The sequence below is a fragment of the Paroedura picta genome, chromosome 3 (assembly GCF_049243985.1).
Source record: "Paroedura picta isolate Pp20150507F chromosome 3, Ppicta_v3.0, whole genome shotgun sequence".
NCBI lineage: Eukaryota > Metazoa > Chordata > Lepidosauria > Squamata > Gekkonidae > Paroedura > Paroedura picta.
The window spans coordinates 16980497-17001822 of NC_135371.1; the positions used below are offsets into that span (position 1 = coordinate 16980497).

General features: G+C 44.8%; 1 protein-coding gene across 12 annotated transcripts in view; it reads left to right on the plus strand.

Moving 5' to 3' along the window:
* The window catches only part of PXK (PX domain containing serine/threonine kinase like), a 65143-nt gene that overhangs the window by 15206 nt on the left and 28611 nt on the right, over positions 1–21326 (plus strand). For 11 of the 12 annotated variants that reach the window (XM_077324957.1, XM_077324958.1, XM_077324952.1 and 8 more), the window contains exons 2-7: positions 4899–4949; positions 6609–6656; positions 14318–14504; positions 18403–18480; positions 19830–19903; positions 20686–20760. In XM_077324957.1, coding sequence (XP_077181072.1) covers positions 4932–4949; positions 6609–6656; positions 14318–14504; positions 18403–18480; positions 19830–19903; positions 20686–20760 — 480 coding nt within the window. In that variant the 5' untranslated portion in view covers positions 4899–4931. Of the gene's footprint in view, positions 1–4898; positions 4950–6608; positions 6657–12181; positions 12201–14317; positions 14505–18402; positions 18481–19829; positions 19904–20685; positions 20761–21326 lie in introns of those variants that run through there. The other variant, XM_077324963.1, reaches the window with a different exon arrangement.

A 21326-nucleotide genomic window follows, 5' to 3' on the forward strand; every position in this document is an offset into this window, starting at 1 on the left:
CCCTTTGTACAGTTTCCCCAATTGTAGTCAACCCCCCTGGGGCTGCTATTTGTTCCATGGGGTGAGGGACCTTACAGATACAAATATGGTTCCTGTTTGCCTTGTAAGATAAATAGTGACAGGGGAGAGAAATACGAGGGTGGGTAAAACAGTATGAGAAATAGTTAATTCCCCTCTCCCACGCAGGGTCTGATTCATGTCCTCCATTTACACTTTAAAGAGAGCTATGGGAGACCCGTTCATTGATCTTCAGGTACCATTTTTAGTTAGCCAATACAATTATTCAGAACTATATATTTGCCATGTACCTCTTGCCTAGCCATTGCTACTGACAGACAACTTAATCACAGACAAAGCTTTCTGAAATCTTTAGCTTGTCTTTCAGTGCTTTGGATCAGCCTGTTTTTAACATGACAAATTTAGGCTTAAGACGCCTCCATAGTTATCAGTTTTAAGATTGAAGGATACCAGGGTTTCGGGGGGGGGGTGCATTTGTAGTTTTTTCACGGGGATTTTCCACACATATAGTTTTATTGTTAAGTTAATATGTATGGAAACCTAAAATATTTCTTTGGCTGGATGACCATCGTATTTTGGTACTTTTTTTTTTGCTATCAGTAGGCAGGGAAGAGGAGGAACTAGACATGAAAAAGGCAATGTGTACTTTGGTCTGGTCGTCTTAATAGATCATCCATCAAGACAATCCATGCTGTAATAGTCCCCATTACCATGTATATGTGTGAAAATTGGACACTGAAGAAAGCTTACAGAAAGGAAGTTAGATTTGTGTCCAGTAGCGCCTTGGAGACCAACCACTCAATCAATTAATATTTATTTACGGTCATTCAGACCAAAATTCAATTACATGCAATTAAAAACTAAGACAATTTAAAAAGAGAAAAAAACAGTAATAGTATTATAATTTTTTTTAAAAGATCTGGCGACATAAAAACTTTAAGATGTTAGATTGAATATTTAAGACACAGTTTAAGTTGCCAGTGACAATTGGCTCTTTGTACTTCTGAAGTTGGATCAGAGAGAAATTTTCTGATCCACATACATAGTAACCAATTTCATGGCGGCAGTACAAAATTTAGCTGTGCAGAGAGTTATTTGCCTGTCTTCGTCTTGAAGCAGCAGCTTGACTTCCTCCTTTGGGGAAGATCTTGGGTAGGCGTTCAAAATTGGCTAAATAAAGTTACATCTGATGGCATCATAAATGGGGCAGAACAGAAGCACGTGTTCGCCTGACTCTATCCATCCGCTGGGAGAAGGACAGAGTTGCTGAGCAAAAGGATTTTTTTTTTTTTGTAATGGCCCTCCAACACAGTTGTAGGTCGAGCTGAGCATCTTGCTGGGGTGAAAGGAGACCAACTACTGTTTCAGGGCGTAAGAATCCAGGAGTCAAGGCTCCCTTTGTCCATCGCAGTAGAATAGAATAGAATAGAATAGAATAGAATAGAATAGAATAGAATAGAATAGAATAGAATAGAATATCCGAGTCCTTTTATCCAAGTTGGAAGGTAGGACGGATGTTTATTTATTTATATACCGCTGCATTCCATTTGGACTTGGGTGGTTCGCAATAAAACAATAAAAACCAGTATGACCCCATTAAAACCCGTTAAAAGTTAACATTGAACAACTATAGAGGGCCAAGAGCTCTTTCTTGTTGGGAGTGAGGATCCAGATTTACCAGTGTGAAGGGATCCACGGATGGAAACTCTGGGATTCACCGTGGCCCCAACCAAACACCTGGTGGAAGAGCTCTGTCTTACAGGCCCTGTGGAAAGCTGGCCATTCCAACAGGGCCTGCAGCTCTTCAGGGAGCTCATTCCACCAGGGCTTTGCCTCTAGTGAAAAATATGACCTAGCAATTTCAGAGGAGATTCATCCCTCTCATAATAACAGCCATTGCGATGCGTATTTTCCTGCCAAATGGATCACAAGTTCCAAAGAGATGGTTGTACCATGTAGCAGCACACCAGTACAAGTTTCATGAGTGCTCAGTGTTCATGAGTACTTTGTTATCCTCTGTCACAAAATATGGAATGTGATGCTCTTACTGGGGAGATGTTCACCTCTTGAAGGGATGCAGAAATTAGCAAACTTGTGTCAGTCAGCCACAAAGGAAGCTGCCTTACACTGAATCAGACCCTTGGTCCATCAAAGTCGACATGGTGCTCCCCAACCACCGGGCCACAGACCGGTACCGGGCTGTGGCGGGGGGGGAGGGAAACGTGGGCGCCGGCACACTAGGAGGTGCGCCTCTCTATTCCCTGCAGTGCATACTCGCTGCGCTGGGAGTGATCAGGCACCTCCCAGAACAGTGGGCACCATGCTGCAGGGGGGGGGGAGGCGGGCATTTGCGGGCACCCCGCACCTCCCTCCCCCCCTCCCCGGTCCCCAGCCTGAAAACATCACTTATTGCCAGATCTCTTAACTGGAGATGCTGGGATAGAACCAGATACCTTCGGCATGCCAAGTAGAGGCCCCACTACAGAGCTATGGCTGCTTCACGGGTCATATGTTAAGACAGGCCTACAGTAACTGTTACTCACAAGTTTATAAATTTATAGGTTTGAGACTTTAGATGAAATAAATTGTTTTGGGTAGGGATTATTTATCATGTGGGGTGTGCAATATAGCCAGGAGATCTGAGGATTGTCTAGCAGCCAAGCAAGGCACATCCATAGACTCATAGAATCATAGAGCTGGAAGGGACCTCCTGGGTCATCTAGTCCAACCCCCTGTGCTATGCAGGACACTCACAAACCTATTGCTCATCTGGAGGTAGTTTGCTATTACCTGCTTCCACATAATAACCCTTAGTGTTTCTTTAAGGAACTGCCACCAGAATCCTTGGAGGTATCCCATCCCAAATCTAACCACAGTTGGACCTTAGCTTCTGAGACCTGTCGGGATCAGCCTTGCCTGAGCTATCCAGGTCAGGGCTTTCCGACAGAGAGATCTAGCTTCGTATTTTATCTCCTGAGGTGCCGTGTGTGCTCTGGAGACCAGTGTTTAAAATCTGAAGTATAGACAAATGAAACTGGGACAGCTTAGAGAGGCTTGAGGTTAGGAGGAGGCTGTAACTCATAGGAATGTCTTACAAATTAGCTCTCTGGAGATCAGCAGGTGTCTTATACTGAGTCAGACCTTGAAGTTAGGCATTGTCTGGCTCTCCAAGGTCGTAGCTGGAGGTCTCACACTGCATATTAACCTGGTTCTTTTAAGTGGACATGCTGAGGACTGAAACCTGAGAACTTCCACGTACAAAGTAGATGCTTGACCACTGAACCGTGGCCTGCTTACAGTTCTTTCCCTTGTTGCTAGTGGCAGGATGCATAGTCTTTGGTGCCTTGATGAGTAAACCTTAAACCCTTTAAATGCCCGAGGATTGCATAGTGTTCTCTTCACAAACAATTTCATAATGTCATTGGTAGGGGTTTTCCACAGCCAAAAGCAGAAGTGACGTGGTTGCTTGAAATAGAATAGCAGACTACACAAAAGGATTCTTTTTTTCAGGAATTGGTATGCACACAACTTTATTTACTTCATTTTATAACCAACTTTCCCCCCCCCCAAAGGGGACCCAAAGCAACTTACATCATTTCCCTCTTTGTTTTTATCCTCAAAACAGCCCTGTGAGGTAGGTGAGTCTGAGAGGGTGCGGCTGGCCCAAGTTCACCCAACAAATTCCCGTGGCAGAGGCAGGATTCAATCCTGAGGTCTCTCAGCTCCTAGTCCAGCGCTCTAACAATTATACCACTCTGGCTTTTCTTGATGTTGGAAGACACATTGGGATTGTGAGGATCTTCATGCTGATTGTTAGTTTATCTGTTCCACACAAAATATTTCTGGAAAGGGAGGAGTTGGTCTCATGGCTTAAGTGCCACTCAGCGCTTAACACCCACTCAGGGATGCTGTCCCACCCCTGAGGGCCTCCTCCTCCAACCAGCTCGCCTGTCTGTCCAGCGGCCAGCCAATCGCCTTCTGTCCCCCACCCCTGACCACCCCCTTCACCTTCCACTTCCCTCTGAGGCTCGGAGGCTGCAGATCCCTGCTGCATGAGAGCTGCCCTTGCCGGTGAGTTCCATAATACCTGTCTGCAGCCTTCCCAGGTCCTGGGGGAGGGGGAGGCTGTCCACAGAGTTCTTCCACCCCCTCCCAATCTAGCGCCCGTTGTATTCCTGTATTTGGCACAAAATTTTTAGCGTACCATGTTTATTGGTATTTTCCCCCAGAAATGCTGCCCCTTCCTGCAACCTTTGGTTTAGCGCTGTAAGTTTGATGAACCATGGGAGTATCATGTGAATCTGCATAGGGAACTCCCATGATGATAACTCTTAGTGGTCAAGAATGGCGGCCTGTAATCTGGAGAGCCCACATTTGATTCCCCACTCCTCCACAGGCAGCCAGCTGGGTGACCCTGGACAAGTCACAGAGCTATTATTGCAGAACAGTTCCGTCAGAGCTCACTCAGTCTCACCTCCCTCACAGGGTGTCTGTTGTGGGGAGAGGAAGGGAAGGCGGTTGCAAACCACTTGGAGACTCCTTTGGGTAGTGAAAAGCTGGGTTAAAAAAAAAACCGATTCTCCTCTTCTTCCTCCTCCTCTACCACCACATTGGTAGAGAAAAGGGTAAACCATTGCAAAGAGAGTGCAGCATAGAAAAAGCATCAGAGCGGAAAGGGTGAACGAAACAGGAGTGATGTTCAGGAGTCACAGAGAAGAATGATCCAGAGGTTTGTGCATACAATCTTGGAAGAACTGTAGAGTCTAGAAGGCAGAACTCATGTCTTAAAACTTGCAGCTGCATATTTTGGACTAATTTGGAAGAAGTGTTTTATCTCTTTAGGCTTCTAATAAACTTTTTCTTCCTCTCCTTGTTTCTAGGAGTACATCATCCGTGTACAAAGAGGGATTTCTATGGAAAATAACTGGCAGGTAACTTAAAATTTGAAATCATTTGAGAAAATACCATTGGGGTCAGCAGAAAAGGCAGTAGAGCAACAGGTCCTTCTGCCTCTTGATTAACGGAGGCTTCTGGACTCAGTTCACCAAGGACTGTCACCGTTCAGCTTCTGGTGCCTTTTAGAGAATCCTGGGTGGAGCTCCCAAGCAAATCCTGTTTGAATGAAAAGTTGTCCAGCAACAGCACAGGGCCTGGTGGGTTGTTCCTGTTCATCTCTTGTGGACATCTCAGTCTGATTTTAGTCCCTAAAAACTAGGACTTGAAGAAAACTACTTTACAAAGTAGACTCCAAGGCAGTTTGACTACCCCTGCTCCAAGGCAATTCAGACCATTCATACTTTGTCTAGACCAGAGGTGGCCAAACTGTGATTCTCTAGATGTCCATGGACTACAGTTACCATGAGCCCCCTGGCACAATTACCATGAGCCATTGGACATGTGCCTTTAAGTATCTCTACACAAGCTGAGGGGTCCTGATTGGTCTGCATCTGCTGATGTATGTATTTTAAAAGCTTACTCTTAGGCGGGTAACCATGTTCATCTGGCAGTCAAAGAGCAAGACTTGAGTCCAGTAACACATTGAACACCAGCAGGTTTTCCAGGGCCCATTCTGCACACACAGGATAATGCACTTTCAATGTGCTTTGGCAGCTGGATTTTCCTGTGCAGAACAGGAAAATCTACTTTGAAAGTGCACTGAAAGTGTGTTCTCTCTTGTGTGCAGACTAGGCCCTGGACAGGACCTTTGCAAGTCAAAGATCATCAGACACCTAATAGCATAGATTAATCAAATACCCTAGAAAAGCTTATGCCCTGGAAATTCTGTTGGCCTTTAAGTTGTGACCAAACTCATCTTGCTCTTTTAAATCCATGTGAATGTTTGTACCATGCGCATTTGCTGCAGATAATGCTACTGCCTGTTATTTATGGCATTTTAAATCTGCCTTTCCCTTTAAAAATAAGTCTGCTCAGGTTACAGCGTGATTGCAGTTACAGTGTTGTCATGCTCACCTACCTGGAAAAAACATGATCATAAGGTTTGGAGATTCTCTGATGCGAAGCAGAGTAAACGTTTTGAGTGGATATCAATAATACTCAAAAGGAGGAGAGCTTTACATTAAGACCATAATAAACATGGATTTTCTTACCCCCATTTTAGTTGGGAAACGGTATCTTTAAAGCTGGTTGTCAGATTCTTTATCACAGTGTAGCTGGGAAGGCATAAGCCGATCTTGTTCTTACTGGCCTAGGCCAGCTGTAACACAGCAGCATTTGGTTCTCTTAGAACAGGGGTAGTCAAACTGCGGCCCTCCAGATGTCCATGGACTACAATTCCCAGGAGCCCCTGCCAGCGAATGCTGGCAGGGGCTCCTGGGAATTGTAGTCCATGGACATCTGGAGGGCCGCAGTTTGACTACCCCTGTCTTAGAAGGATTTTGCATGTGAATTGTTGTTGGCTCCTCCCCACCTCCCCTCTGGGGGCCTTGCTGTGCTGTCAAGATCAGCCCAAGTGTCTTCCTGCAACACCTGTGGGATGGGAGAATCCTTACCTGATGCTGTTCAAGAAACTTGGCCTGAGTAAGGATTTCACGTACAGCAATACCTGACTGCGTTATACTGTGTTTTTGCAGATTGTGAGGAGATATAGTGACTTCGACTTGCTGAATAATAGTTTGCAGGTAAGAGGTCTTTTTTCTTCCTTCTCAAAATGCCAAATTATATTCTGAATATTCTGTATAAAGTACCATAAAAAGATTTTTTTTTAAAGCACGCGTCTTTATTTTTGATTGCTTTAAATATCTGTAAGCCCACCTTTCCCCCAGTACCCTGAGAAAATTCAAAATGCCGAACGAGCAGGTTATGCTTCTGGGGGGAAGACCCCTTGTTTTTATATGCTTTTACTGAGAGCAGCTGAAAAGATGAATGTGGGAAAGTGGGAAATGTTTACACTTGCCAAGTGATGGCATAACTTGATTCATCTTTTTGCTGTTCAAATGCCTTGATTCATCTTTTTGCGGTTCAAATGCTCCCCCTCCCCCAAAAAAGCCCAAATCATATAGGCCTTTTAAAATGGAAGTCCAAACTTTGCCATGCTTTTCTTCTAAGCCCACTTTCTAGTGCTCTTCATTGTGTGATGCATTTCTCTGTCGCTAGGTAATGTTTCTTTGTGCGGTTTCGCTCCTAAACACTGTAGCTTCTGTTTATTTGTCCTCTTTCAAAGACATTTGTTTCTTTTTAGCGTGTGCTGGGAAAATACAGGGAAGCGGCTGTATGTTAGAGAAAAGCTTGGTGCTCACAAAGAGAAAAGGAAACCCAGCCGCTGCAGATTTCTTCAGAATTTATTTTGACAGGCCCTTTTCAACCTCCTTATACTCGGTCTGATGCAGACTACATAAGAACTGTTTCTGAATGGGGCCTCTCTCTGAGAAGCCAGCATGGTGTTATGGTTAAGAGCAGTTGCCTCAAATCTAGAGAACCGGGTCTGATTCCCCATTCCTCCTCCACATGCAGTTGGCTGGGGTGACCTTGGGCCAGTCACAGTTCTCTCAGAGCTCTCTCAGCCCCCACTTTACCTCACAATGTGTCTGTTGTGAGGAAAAGAGGGGGTAGACAGTTGTAAGCCACTTGGAGACTCCTTCGGATAGTAAAAAGATGTGTTCAAAACACCCAGACCAGGGGTGGGCAAACTGGGGCCCTCCAGATGTCTGTGGAATATAGTTCCCATGAGGCCCTGCCAGCGAATACGCCTACCCCTGACCCCGACCATTGTCTTCTTCAAGCTGATGCACATATATTGTACATCCCTCCATGTATGCACACTGTTAAAGACGTAGAACAATAGAATGTTAAAGGCAGGCAGATTCCTGGTAGGGCATTTTAATGTGCTTTAATAGCAAACAGACTTGGCATTTTTTTCAGTATTGTCATCCACCGACAGTTTATCTTAGAAGTGCTGCCTCCTGGGCTACTTCCTCAGTTGCCCTGAAGTTCAAGGATCCTGCATCCGCTTTCCCAATAACTGTGCTGACTTGCATGTCCCCGTCATGTTGAGCACGGCATGATTCATCGGGCTTTCTGGAAGAAGGCCTTACCTGAATTGCATAATAATGATGCAATGTTGCAATGGTGTGATTTATTCAGGCTGTATTAGCAAAAGACCTGGGGTGGGACGTGTAGTGAAGGCTGTCAAGTCTTGTGTGCTATGGAAATTGTCTGTCCTCCCCTCCATTCATCCTGGAAATCGGGCAGCCTGGTACGGTCCAGTTTGAGGCAGGCATAGCATTTATAAACACAGCAGAATTGTTCCCCTGGGGCAACAGGGTATGATGGGGCAGAGGGATATTAAATCAATTTTTTGGAGAAATTGATGAGTTCAGCGTTGGGTTTTCTAGAAAAAACATCTCCCAGCGTGACGGAGGAAGCAATTCTGCGGTAGTTACAAATGCCATGAACTTTCCTTCCTGTTTCCTCTATATTGCCTGAGAATGCATTTTTGGAAAAGAAAAACTTTAGAGGAATGAAATCTCCGCATTATTCCCCCCCCCCCCGCAAAAAACAACAACAACAAAAACAGCAACCCAGTGTTACATGATTTGGCAACTCCCTGAAAACTTTGACTTTTCCAAAGTGTTCAATTAAAAAAATAAATGCAGCTTAATAAATGCAGCTTAATCTATCTCCACCATATCCTTAAGTATTAGAACTGGGTTATTTGTTTGAGGGCGTCACCCCAAGGGTCAGTCATGACCCGGTGCTTGCACAGGGGATACCTTTACCTTTACCTTTTAATTTGTTTGTTTGTTTGTGTGTGTGTGTTTGGATCTGTATGCTCCCAGCAAGCTGTCTCTCAGCAGTTCACAACAAATAACATAAAACAGATATCCAATATAAAACCACATAACGCGTAATAATCTTAAAAACCACCTCCAACTCTATAATAAAATGGGGGTACACAGTTAAAGCTCCTCCACACGCATCAGGCCATGGGAATTGGTCCCGATGACAGCCTATGTTATCCGCTGGAATGGTGTTACGTTTCCAAATGTCTGCTACAAGGCTTCAAGCAGTTTATTCCCCTGCTGGAGGTTGAAAACTTCATTGGGGCATTAAATGTATTTTTCTGGTTGTAAGTGGCTTCAAGTAAAGACATAATGGATTTTTTAAAAGAATAAATCCCACTTTATCATGGGAACAGACTTGCCATTGTTCTTCCGTAGCCCCATATTTCTGAAACTTGATCTGGTGATACAAAACAGCACCAGATACAGCAAAATTTTTGTTTGTTTGTTTGTTTACTTATTTATTTATTTGGATTTTTATACCGCCCATTCTTTGCAGCTCTGGGTGGTTTACATTGAACGTTGTATAACTTTACATGGAACATTACACAGTCTGTTACGTCATACAACTTCCAATAAAAATTATAACAGTTCAAAACATCGTATAATTTTCAATGATCATCTTAATGATCTATGGAAACATTTATAATAAGTAACAACAACTTTGGGAAATCATTTTTTTTCCCAGTCATGGGAGGGCGTCTGAAAGGGGCTTTATCAAGCTACTGAGCCCCCTCAGGTGCCTACTTCCTGTGAGGGGGGGGCATAAAGGAAGTGGCTTGGACTCCTGCTTACAGAGACCCAGACTGCCCCAGTGTGATCTAGGCACTTGCTATGTGGCCCTCCTTGGATCCTGTCTTCTCATGATTTACGATTGGTGGCAGTGCCCATTAACCACGTGGAAGGTGTACATGTGTGTGCTCACTTTTGGATTATATGTGGACCAGGCATGTAGACCCCTGTTTTGGGATTTGAACATTCTTTCAGACCCCTCCCCCCCTTACATCTTGGCCTCTTAGTTGAACCTGCTCTGTGTTGGAGTATTTGGAGTGACTGGTACTTCAATGGCCTTCCGTTATCTGGGATTATTACTCTGGCTAGTAATCCTCTAACCCAGACATTTCATAGAATCATAGAGTTGGAAGGGACCTCCAGGGTCATCAACTCCCTACAGAATGCAGGAAATTCACAACTACCTGCCCGCCCACAGTGTCCCCAATTTCATGCCCAGATGATGCCCCGTCCCCCAAAAAACCCACAGGATCCCTGTCCAGTCTGGCCTCAATAAACTTGCTTCATCTGGAATCCATCTGGAATCAACATGTTCCTTCAAAACTGGTGGAGTTGCCTTGGGCCTTGGCCAAAGATTTCGTATAGGCCTAGATTGGGTACATTCAGTGAAGCTGCGGCTTCATCCGCTCACGGTTGGATATTGCATTGTTATTGCATTCTAGTTTTAGAAATAATTATTAACTCATTTGCTCTGTCCACACAAGATACACCGCGCAGTGTCCCCCCATGTGTGGATGCAGCCCGGTGGTAGAACCTAAAACCGGAGTGAGAAGTGGACACGTGTCTTCCTGGCCACATCCTGTGAAGATCTGTTAGGGAAGAGGATAGTTTATCGAGTGGATTGGTTGTTGCCAGCTGATTTATGACGCTGCAGGAATGTGGGCTTTTTGCCATACTGGGTACAGAACTTGAAGCCTGGTGGAGTTAGAAACTTTAGTCCTGATTAGATCTTTGACAAGAAGCAGCTTGTTTTTTGTGGCGGCAGCTGAGGAGTTAGTTTCTGGAGGCAACAGGCCTGATGTAACCTGCCATGAGCCACTGGGAATGGCAGGCAATAAATCGAAGTATAATAATAATAATAATAATTTGGTGGTTGTGTTGTGCTCTTAGGTGCTTCCTCTTGTAACAATTTGTGCAGCGAGGCCTTCAGAGGAGTTATAAATACCGAGTTTTGCTATGTTTATTGATGGTGATTTGTTTTCTTGTAGTTTATTTAAATAAGGAGGAGAGTGGAAGAGCCTATGTTGAGATTGACCAAGCTTTCTTTCTTTCTTTCTTTCTTTCTTTCTTTCTTTCTTTCTTTCTTTCTTTCTTTCTTTCTTTCTTTCTTTCTTTCTTTCTTTCTTTCTTTCTTTCTTTCTTTCTTTATTTCTTTATTTATTTATTTATTTATTTATTTATTTATTTATTTATTTATTTATTTATTTATTTATTTATTTATTTATTTATTTATTTTTATGCCGCCCTTCCCTACGGCTCTGGGCGGTTTACATAAAACATTTTTGAACATTCACATAGAACACTATCAAAATCAATATCAAAAATCAATATAACAATATAACAATAACAGCAAAATAAAATTGGCCATGGTTAACTCATTGAACTAACATTAGGTCAATTGTGCTCTGAGGCAAGAAGGCTTTTTCCACTCCCGTTGACTGTGTTGCTTTTCTTTGTCAAAGTGAAGATCAGGTGTGAGCCATTTCCTTTCTCCACAACAGAAGTTTCCCCATGAATATCAAAGTTTGTTTTCAGCAGCTCTGAATATTCACACTGAAGTGGGTGGGTGGGCATGGTGGAGAACATTAGTACATTTTGGGGGGGATTTGTGGCCATTAACATTGATCTTTCTCACAACTCAGCTTTTCCTTTCTGTATCGCCCTTTTTGGATGGATTTAGAGCAGCGGTTCTCCACCTTCCTAATACCACAACCCTTTAATACAGTTCCTCCTGTTGTGGTAACCCCTAACCATAAAACTATGCAAGTGTTCCTTCACAGAAATTAAATTAGAACTGACCAACGGTGTGAAGAATCATTTTTCATGATTGTATATGTATTGTTTCCCCCCCGGGTTTCCCCCCCGGGTTCTGTTCCACCATGCTGATCTTGCTCTTTTCTGCTGCTCCAGACAGATGAACGCTCTGTCTCGGTCTACCCCGCAAGGCTGTTTTGTGGATGACGTGTCCCCCCCCCAGCCAAGCTGCCTGTGCTGCCGTGACCCCTGTGAAAGGGTCATTCAACCCCCAGGCTGAGAACCAGCGTTTGCTGGCTGGGGCTTATGGGAATTGTAGTCCATGAACATCTGGAGGACCACAGGTTGACTACCCCTGATTTAGAGCACTGTAAAAGTATTACCTGAAAGGTTTCAAGAGTTATATGGCAAAGTATGGACGGTTGTCTCCCACTGCAATTGAAGCAAGGTTCATGATAGCGGCAGGTTTTGAAAGCATAAAGCAGACTTTCTTAAAAAGGCATAAGCATTGCTAGGTGGGACATACACACCTGTGTTTGTTTCTTATAGACGGCAAGGGGAGATGTGCACCTTTGATTGCTGGCTGACAGTTCTTCTGTCTGTGGGACACGATCCTTTGTAAGCGATTTCCTGCCTTGGTGACTGAAGGGAGGTTCCATTCCAGTGCCTGCAGGCAGCTTTGGGTCACCCTGGGTCTCTACTATCCTTCTTGATGGGCCCTCCAGGGCAATTGGTTGGTCAAGGTGTGATGGCTTATCCAGCAGGCTGTAGTTAAGTATACTGCCTGTTCCTGGATTAATACTAACAGGAAAAATACAAAAGTAAAGGTATCCCCTGTGCAATCACCAGGTAATGTCTGACCCTTGGGGTGACGCCCTCTAGCGTTTTCATGGCAGACTCAATACAGGGTGGTTTGCCATTCCCTTCCCCAGTCATTATCGTTTACCCCCCAGCAAGCTGGGTACTCATTTTACCAACCCCGGAAGGATGGAGAGCTGAGTCAACCTTGAGCCGACTGCTAGGATCGAACTCCCAGCCTCATGGTCAAAGTTTCAGACAGCATGTCTGCTGCCTTAGCACTCTGCGCCACAAGAGGCTCCTAACAGGAAAAACAGAAAGGTAGAAATAGAACCCGGGGAGTAGTTATCCTGCAAAACTGCCTTTAGGACATTAAATAAAGAGAAGAGAGAAGAGCTGGGTTTTTTATACCCCACTTTTTCACTACCCAAAGGAGTCTCAAAGCAGCTTCCTTACCTCTCCTAACAGCAGACACCCTTTCAGGCAAGAGGGACTGAGAGAGCTGTGGTAGAACTGCTTTGCGATAACATCTAATAGAACTGTGACTCGCTCAGCTGGAGAAGTGACCACAAATCAAACCCAGTCTTCTATATTAGAGTTGGCTGTTCTTAACCAGTACACCACACTGGCTGTCTTTATGAACCTCTTTACAAAATAATACCCTTTGTGGTAGCAAAAACAGAGGTAAACAAAGCTGAGTAATATTTGCATATAACTCTGTAAATTCAGTACCAGTAACCAAATCTCTTTTCCTGTTGCCAGTCAAGTCATTCAAGTATACACTAAACAAAATCCCTGGTCTGTCATTTTGACCTAATTGGACACAACTGGCACCACCCACGTTTATGGCCATGTAATTAATGCAAATGTAATTCATTCTCCACATGCAGTTTGCTTTGCAGGAAGCTTCTCTCTTACAGCGTTTATAGCCCTGCGTGTCAAGAACGTTTCTTAGTGTGTGTGTGTTCAGGAAGAACTGTCTGATATTTTCTGAAGGACACTTAACTAGGGGTGTTTGGGGCACGGAATCAAATTCATGGCTCGGATCCAGCAATAACTTCCTCTCACAAGATGGATTTCTGCCCACAAAGTGCTATTTTCTCACCTGCTTCTTTGTACTTCTCTCCCAAATGCCTGACCTCCATTCTACTTTTGGGGAACCATGTGCCGGGGGCGGGGGCTCAAGACTCCAATGAAGGAACTCATATTCATCTGTGACTTTTGTTTTCATTGCAGCTAAAAAGAATTTCCAGTCTAGTGTGTTTTTGAGTAACTAATGCTGGGCAAAGAGCAATTTTTGAGTCCAGTGGCATCTTTAAGGCCACCAAAGTTTTATTCAAAGCGTGAGCTGTGGTGGGTATGCACAATTCCATTGTATCTGAGGAAATGTTTGTGCACACAACAGCTCATACCTTGAATAAGACTTTGTTGGTCTTAAAGATGCCACTGGACTCAAAATTTGTTCTGCTGCTTCAGACCCACTTGAATCACACTAGGCAAAAGACCCCGCTTGGCCCCAGGGCCAGAGTTCTGGAGGGCCTATAAGACCAGTTGGTTCATCTGATCTGGGCCTCCCTGACCTTTTCCTTCCATTCCTCCTCACCCTTCTATGGGACCAGTCCTATTAAACTGTTTTATATTGTTCGGCGTTTTAATTGCGTCTTTATTGAATGTTTATGCCTTCTGATTTTATACCAATGTGTTGTGCACCACCCTGCGACAACTTCATCATGAGGGGTGGTATAGAAACTTTAAAAATAAATAAAATAGTGAGAGGGAGGAAATTGGTAATCCCCCTCCCCAAATTGTACCTTGGACTCAGTCATGGATTGTCACCCTTGCAAAGTGATTTTTACCCACATTAAAAAAAAATAGTTTGAAATTCACACGTGCTGTGTTGATGATTAACACTGGACCATATCTGATTTTTTTTAAAGATTTCTGCCCTTAGTCTACCTCTTCCTCCCAAAAAATTGATTGGAAATATGGATCGTGAATTCATAGCTGAAAGGCAGAAGGGACTCCAGAATTATCTCAATGTGATAACTTCCAATCACATACTGTCCAACTGTGAACTGGTGAAGAAATTTTTGGATCCAAACAGCTACTCTGTAAACTACGTTGGTGAGTAGAAGGCTTTGAAAAATTCCTTTATTGTCCTTGAAGACAAAACAGACTATTGACGGGGGTGGGCGGGGTGGGTGGGGTGACCTTGATGCTTGACCTTGGAATGGAGGAACAGCTTGACTTTATTTCATTATCTTGAGGGGGAGTTGTAAAGAGAGGACTTCATGTGCTTAAATGGCTTCTGACTTAATTCTGTGCAGACTCTGCCAAAATGGTGGGGACAAAGGGGTCCAGGGTGGCTGAAATTGCTCTCATAGCGTGCACAGTCCAGCAGCCCGTTAGTTGCTTTGGACTGAAGTAGGCAAAAATGGTACTGCCAATTTCTGAGTGTGGAAGAGGAGTTAACTTGGAAATGGGGACATGACTCAGTCTGTAATGACTTTCTTTAAAAGTACATGAAAACGATGATGATTTAAAACAGGATTCAAAACAAAACACAGAAGGATTCTTCTGGAGACCCTAGAGAGCTGTGGCCAGTCTGAACAAACAGTACTGACCTTGAGCCAGTTGAAAGGATAAGCTTCTAATCCGAAGAGTCAGGCTTGATTCCCTGGTACCTCAACATGTAGCCAACTGGGTGACCTTGGGCTACTCACAGTTCTGTTAGTGTTCTCACAGAGCAGTTCTATCAGAGCTTTCTCAGCCTCACCTGCCTCACAGGGTGTTTGTTGTGGGGAGAGGAAGGGAAGGCGATTGTAAGCTGCTTTGAGACTCCTTTGGGTAGTCCAAAGCGGGGTATAAAATCTAATAAATAAATTTTAAAAATTGAAAACCATTTAATTCACTACGGCTGTTCATGGGATATAGACTGCAGGCCTCTTTTTGGTGGAGTGGGTTTATTTTGGACATTTTAAATTTTGTTTTTATTGTGACTTGTGAAGCACCTTGAGCCACGTGGAAAAATTGGAGATTGGTGTTTTAATTTTTTTTAAATACAAAACCTTTTCACTCTCAAGACTGTCTATTAAATTAACCTGTTGTAATTTCTACTCTGATGGTTCTCAGTGCAGCCTTTGTGCTAAAGCAGATGTCTAACTGCTGCTGTGTGGAACAAAATTAAGTGGAGAAGCCCGTGGTACCTGTTGTCCAAATTCTGGCATCGTACAGAGTGCAAACGAATGCCGCCAATACGTTTGTACAGCTGGAGAGAACTCAAAATTCAGAGACTTTGCTTGGCTCTTAACATAGCAGAGACGGCAATGGGGCTCAGGAACTGCCAGCAATAGCTGTTTTACAGTAATCTGAACTTCTTTTCTTTCATTGAGGCACTTGGTTGGGGGTGTTCTGTTCCTTTAAAGATTTGCTCAACCAAGTGAAGTGTTCTTATATCACAAGCCCCATATCCATTTCCTGAGATAATATGCCTCGTTTCACTCCCGCCTTCTGTGGGAGCTTATAAGCTCCAGGCACCCGTAACTCCTTGCATTTCCCGATTAATTAGACAGGCTCGCTCAGCCCCTTCCCCTCCCGCTCTTCTAATCTGGAAGAATATTTTCTAAAAAATCTAAAGAAGAAGCCCTTCTGTGTATCTGAAATCGAACCTAATGAGCCGAAAAGTTGTTGGTTCTGTATCAGACCCGCCAGCCGCTGGGAATCGGCTGCTGTTTTCCTTGTTAAGCTGATGTGTTTGAACGTTTCGTGGTTCAAGGTCTCATCTCCTGCCGTGTGCCTGCTTTCATCTGTGGAGATGAAACACCTGAACGCAGCGGGATGACGTGAGAAAAGAATGTCGTGGCCAGGGTTTGAATTTCCAGACTTCTCTCTGCCTACTGTGAGGCAACTTCCAATGTTGATTCATGGAATAGTTCTAACTCTCTCCCCCCCCCCCCCCAGAACAAAGGCTACGTTAGGCTCACAGCCAAATTTCATGTGTTTGTGCACATGTTAAAGGAAAGGGAATAAGCAGAAGCTAGCAGTTGTTGATAATAATAACAACCAGGCCGCTGACAAAGAGAAAATCTTTGAAGAAGAAGAAGAAGAGTTGGTTCTTATATGCCGCTTTTTCTCTACCTGAAGGAGTCTCAAAGCGGCTTACATTCGCCTTCCCTTTCCTCTCCCCCGAACAGACACCCTGTGAGGGAGGTGAGGCTGAGGAAGCCCTGATATTACTGAAGAAGAAGAGTTGGTTCTTAAATGCCGCTTTTCTCTACCCGAAGGAGTCTCAAAGTGTCTTACAGTCACCTTCCCTTTCCTCTCCCCACAACAGACACCCTGTGAGGTAGTTGAGGCAGAGAGAGCCCTGATATAATTGCTCGGTCAGAACAGCTTTAACAGTGCCATAGCTAGCCCAAGGTCACCCAGCTGGCTGCATGTGGGGGAGCGCAGAATCGAACACGGCTCTCCAGATTAGAAGTCTGTGCTCCTAACCACTACACCAAACTGGCTCTTTGGTGAGGGTGAGTTGAATTCAAAACTACAGCACACTTGACTCTTATTTCAATGGGTTAAAACAGCCTTTCTCAACCTTTATGCCATTGAGAAACCCCTGAAATGTTCTTCAGGTTTCAGGAAATGCCAGAAGTGGCGTGATCATGCAGAATAGGGTTGGGAAGCATAGCTGTGTACTTACCTACCCAGAGCCCCTCCCCTTCCCACCCCCTCCACGCCCATCATTGGCATTTTTGGGGGGAGGGGGGTTGCAGGTTGACATGACCATATATGGTCATATCGCCCAATAAATGCTTAAGAAATTTTAAACATATATTTTAAAAAATAGCTCCCACTTGTTCAGGAAACCCATCCAGGGCTGTCAGCAAACCTCAGGGTTTCATGAAACCCTAGTTGAGAAAGCCTGGGTTAAATTGTATATATTAATCTACCTCTTTTACACCATGCCTTTCTCCCTGATGGGAACACAAGGGGGCTTACTTCATTTGCCTTGCCTCCATTTTATTGTCGGAACAGTCATGTGAGGTGGGTGAAGCTAAGAGCACGTGACTGACCCGAGGTCACCTAGCAAACTTACATGGCCGAGTGGGGATTTGAACCTAGGTCTCCCAGGTCCTTGTCTGACACTCTAACCACTAGAGCAGGGGTAGTCAACCTGTGGTCTTCCAGATGCCCATGGACTACAATTCCCATGAGCCCCTGCCAGCAAACGCTGGCAGGGGCTCATGGGAATTGTAGTCCATGGACATCTGGAGGACCACAGGTTGACTACCTCTGTACTAGAGCACTGAACAACCCATCCCAGCCATCTTCAGATGCATAGAGGTCTTAGTCCTGTCATTGTCCCTCACCCACCACTGCAGATAGCTTGACCAAAGGCTGTCAGGTCAACCACAAGAACTGTGAGACTGGCATGGCTCATTAGTTTACCGGTGGGCCAATTTGCGGGGGAAAGGAAATAGCCTTTTCCCAAGGTGCTCTTTAAGAGCCTCTTGTGGCGCAGAGTGGTAAGGCAGCCGTCTGACAGCTTTGCCCATGAGGCTGGGAGTTCAATCCCAGCAGCCGGCTCAAGGTTGACTCAGCCTTCCATCCTTCCGAGGTCGGTAAAATGAGTACCCAGCTTGCTGGGGGGTAAACGGTAATGACTGGGGAAGGCACTGGCAAACTACCCTGTATTGAGTCTGCCAAGAAAACGCTAGAGGGCGTCACCCCAAGGGTCAGACATGACTTGGTGCTTGCACAGGGGATACCTTTACCTTTACCCTAAGTTGCTCTTTTGATAGCACGTTAGAGTTCATCTTGTGTGTTTGGTTCCTTTGTATATATATGTCTTGTTAGTGGCAAACCTCAATTTGTTCTTGTGATTCATTTCAAGCAATATATGTACTTTATAATATCCTACATTTCTGGATTGGAAAGAAATATCTTGTGATGTCATCTTACATATGAAGTGTAATTATTACTGCTGGTCTAACTAACAAAAGCTCCCCCAAATTTTCTCTTGTAGAAATTGCCTTACAGCATGTTTCGATGTTCTTTCGGTCAGAGCCAAAGTGGGAAGTAGTAGAGCCATTAAAGGATATAGGTAAGAATTTTACCTGGTTTTATATCTGGGAGGCTGTACCATAAACCAGTGGTCCCCAACCCCCGGTCCGGAGACCGAGACCGGTCCGTGGATCAGTTGGTACCGGGCCGTGGCTCCTCCTCATCCTCCTCCCCAACTCCTGCCTCTGGGGCTGCCCTGCCACTCTGCCGCCGGCTCACCTTTGGTGCTCTCCAGCGATTCCCCCTTGGCGTGGCACTGTGCAGCTGCTGCTGGCAGCGCCCCCCAGCGATCGGCAGGAAGTCAGGGGCGCCAGCAGGAAAGCAAGTGGATCAATGGCTCAAGCAGCGGCAATGTCCCTCTGCAAAAGACTACCCCCCCCCCCCGGGCCTCAGTAAAATTGTCAAGTGTTGACCGGTCCCCGGTGATAAAAAGGTTGGGAACCACTGCCATAAACCACAGAAGTATGATTTATGCCACGTTTTATCAATGAAAGCAATATTTACATTTGGTAGTAAGAAAAAAAAACCCCTCCTTTAGTCATTTGAGGAAAATACTGATCATCCAGTTCTGAACTGACACCAGCCTTTCAGAACCTTTGGCAAAGATCTTTTCCAGATTTCTAGCTGGAGGTGCTTGTAAGTAGAAATATCAAGGGTTGAACTTTGGTTCTTCTAACTTCGGCAGACCCACGAGTGGGTTGTGACCACGGGCAGTCTGGTGTGCTGATCTGAGTGTCAGGCTAGGACTGGGTAGACCCACTCAGTTTAAAATCTCCACCCAACTATGAAGCTTGCTAGGTGAATTTGGGTCAGTCACGTGCTCTCAGCTCAACCTCACAGGGTTGTTGTGAGGATAAAATGTAGAAGGTGAATATATACTACACTCCTCAGAGGGATGAGGGGATGACAGCTTATGTGGTTAGAGTGGCAGGGTGTGACCAGGGATTCCTGAGTTCCCTCCTGTACTCACTTGGCAGGCTTGGGCCTAATCTATGTCACAGGGTTGTTGTGAGCATAAAATGAAGGAGAGGAGAATCACATATGTCCCCCCTGAACCCCTTGGAGGAAGGGTGGAACGAAGATGTGATAGAAGATGATGTTTTAATTTATAATAGAAGCATCAAAATCTTGACTTTAAGAAAGAGGGGAAGAAAATCCTCTTCTTATTCATTAGAGGGAGCAGGGTGACGAAACCATGTCCAAACACACAATGGGGCTGAATTGCATTGAAATGAAATAGCAAGTTGCTGCAAGGGGAATTTAGAGGAGATAGCACACCCTTGGTGGCCTGATTATTTGAGCCTGTCCTGTGTAGAAAACAAAAAAAAATGTGGCATGGTTTCCTGAGCAGTACAGTACAAACTCTTGGGGTGTTTGCCTTCTTTCTAGGTTGGAGAATACGTAAGAAATATTTCTTAATGAAGATTAAGAATCAACCAAAGGAGCGGCTAGCTTTGAGCTGGGTAAGTTCAAAGGGGGGGGGGGGGTTGTATCCTTTAAAAAACCCTAATCATGGTTTAGCCATGTTTTCTTGAGTGTGTTGGTGCCTATTCATCCATCCACAGTCACTTTTTGTAAGCTCGGCCTGTTATTCTGACGCTATGGGAATTTCTTGTCATAAACTAGTAAAGAAGAGCAGACGGAAGGCAGATAACTCCCACCACACCCAAGGAGATGGCTCCTACCAGTGTTCTGCTGATGGAAGGATGATCCCAGCTGATTCTCCCCTCTCTCTACCTCTTATGGTTTTGTCTGTGGTGATTCCCTGGTCCCTGGCAGTGTGTTTTCAGACACCACAGGAGGCTCCTGGGAGAAGGGGAAGGTGGGGGAAAGATCAGCTTCCACCAGCAGAACAATCTGTAAGATATAACCAGTGCATGCAAATAGTATAGCCTAGGGGTAGTCAAACTGCGGCCCTCCAGATGTCCATGGACTACAATTCCCATGAGCCCCTGCCAGCATTTGATGGTAGGGGCTAATGGGAATTGTAGTCCATGGGCATCTGGAGATCGCAGTTTGACTACCCCTGGTAATAGCCTATTGATCCCTGAGCACTGTCAAACTGGGAAGTCAGTCAGGTATTATGTCACTTCTGCTTGAGAAGAGGGAGTGATAAAGGTAATAAGTCTTGGAGGAAGTCTCTGACAGAGGTATGTTTTGGGCCTCTCAGAAGCTGATTTCTGGTCACGTCAGCAGTGTCTCCCCTCTCATAGCTTATAATCAAATCAATAACTTGTCTTTTCAGGCCGACCTTGGCCCCGACAAATATCTTTCAGACAAAGATCTCCAGTGTGCCGTGAAATTTCTTTCTTCGTGTTCCGTGAGTATTCCGTTACACTAACCCTCCCCCAACGCCAATACCGTTTCACCAGCCCCAAATCAGAGCACATAAAAGCTCCTTTTCAGATTTTCCTCTTTCGGTTTCAAAGATTAGCTTCACAGACATTCATTGAGCAGGGCTCAAATGAATGTGAACTCAGTGAGGTTATCGAAGGTTATGGAAGGGCTCCCTTGCAGCTGTAGACCTCCTTCTCTGTCGTGACTAGTTCAAAATGAACATCTTGTGGAAGGTTTTTAAAACATTGGTCCATTCCTTTAGAGCAGCCCTTTTCACGCTTTTGACCATGGAGGAACCCCTCAAATATTTTTCAGGCTTCAAGGGTTCCTGGAAGTGGTGAAATGCCCCTTCAGAGAAGTGGGCATGGAAGTAAGATGCAGGATCCAGCCAATCAATTGATTATTTACCATTTCTGTTGTGGAGAAAGAGGCTAGGCCTGTAGGGCAATTACGTGAACTGGGCTTCAGGGGTGTCAGTGGCCTCCGAACTTCTGGGAAAGGCTATATAACCCCTGGGGAGCTCTCATGCAATCCCAGGATTCCCCGGAA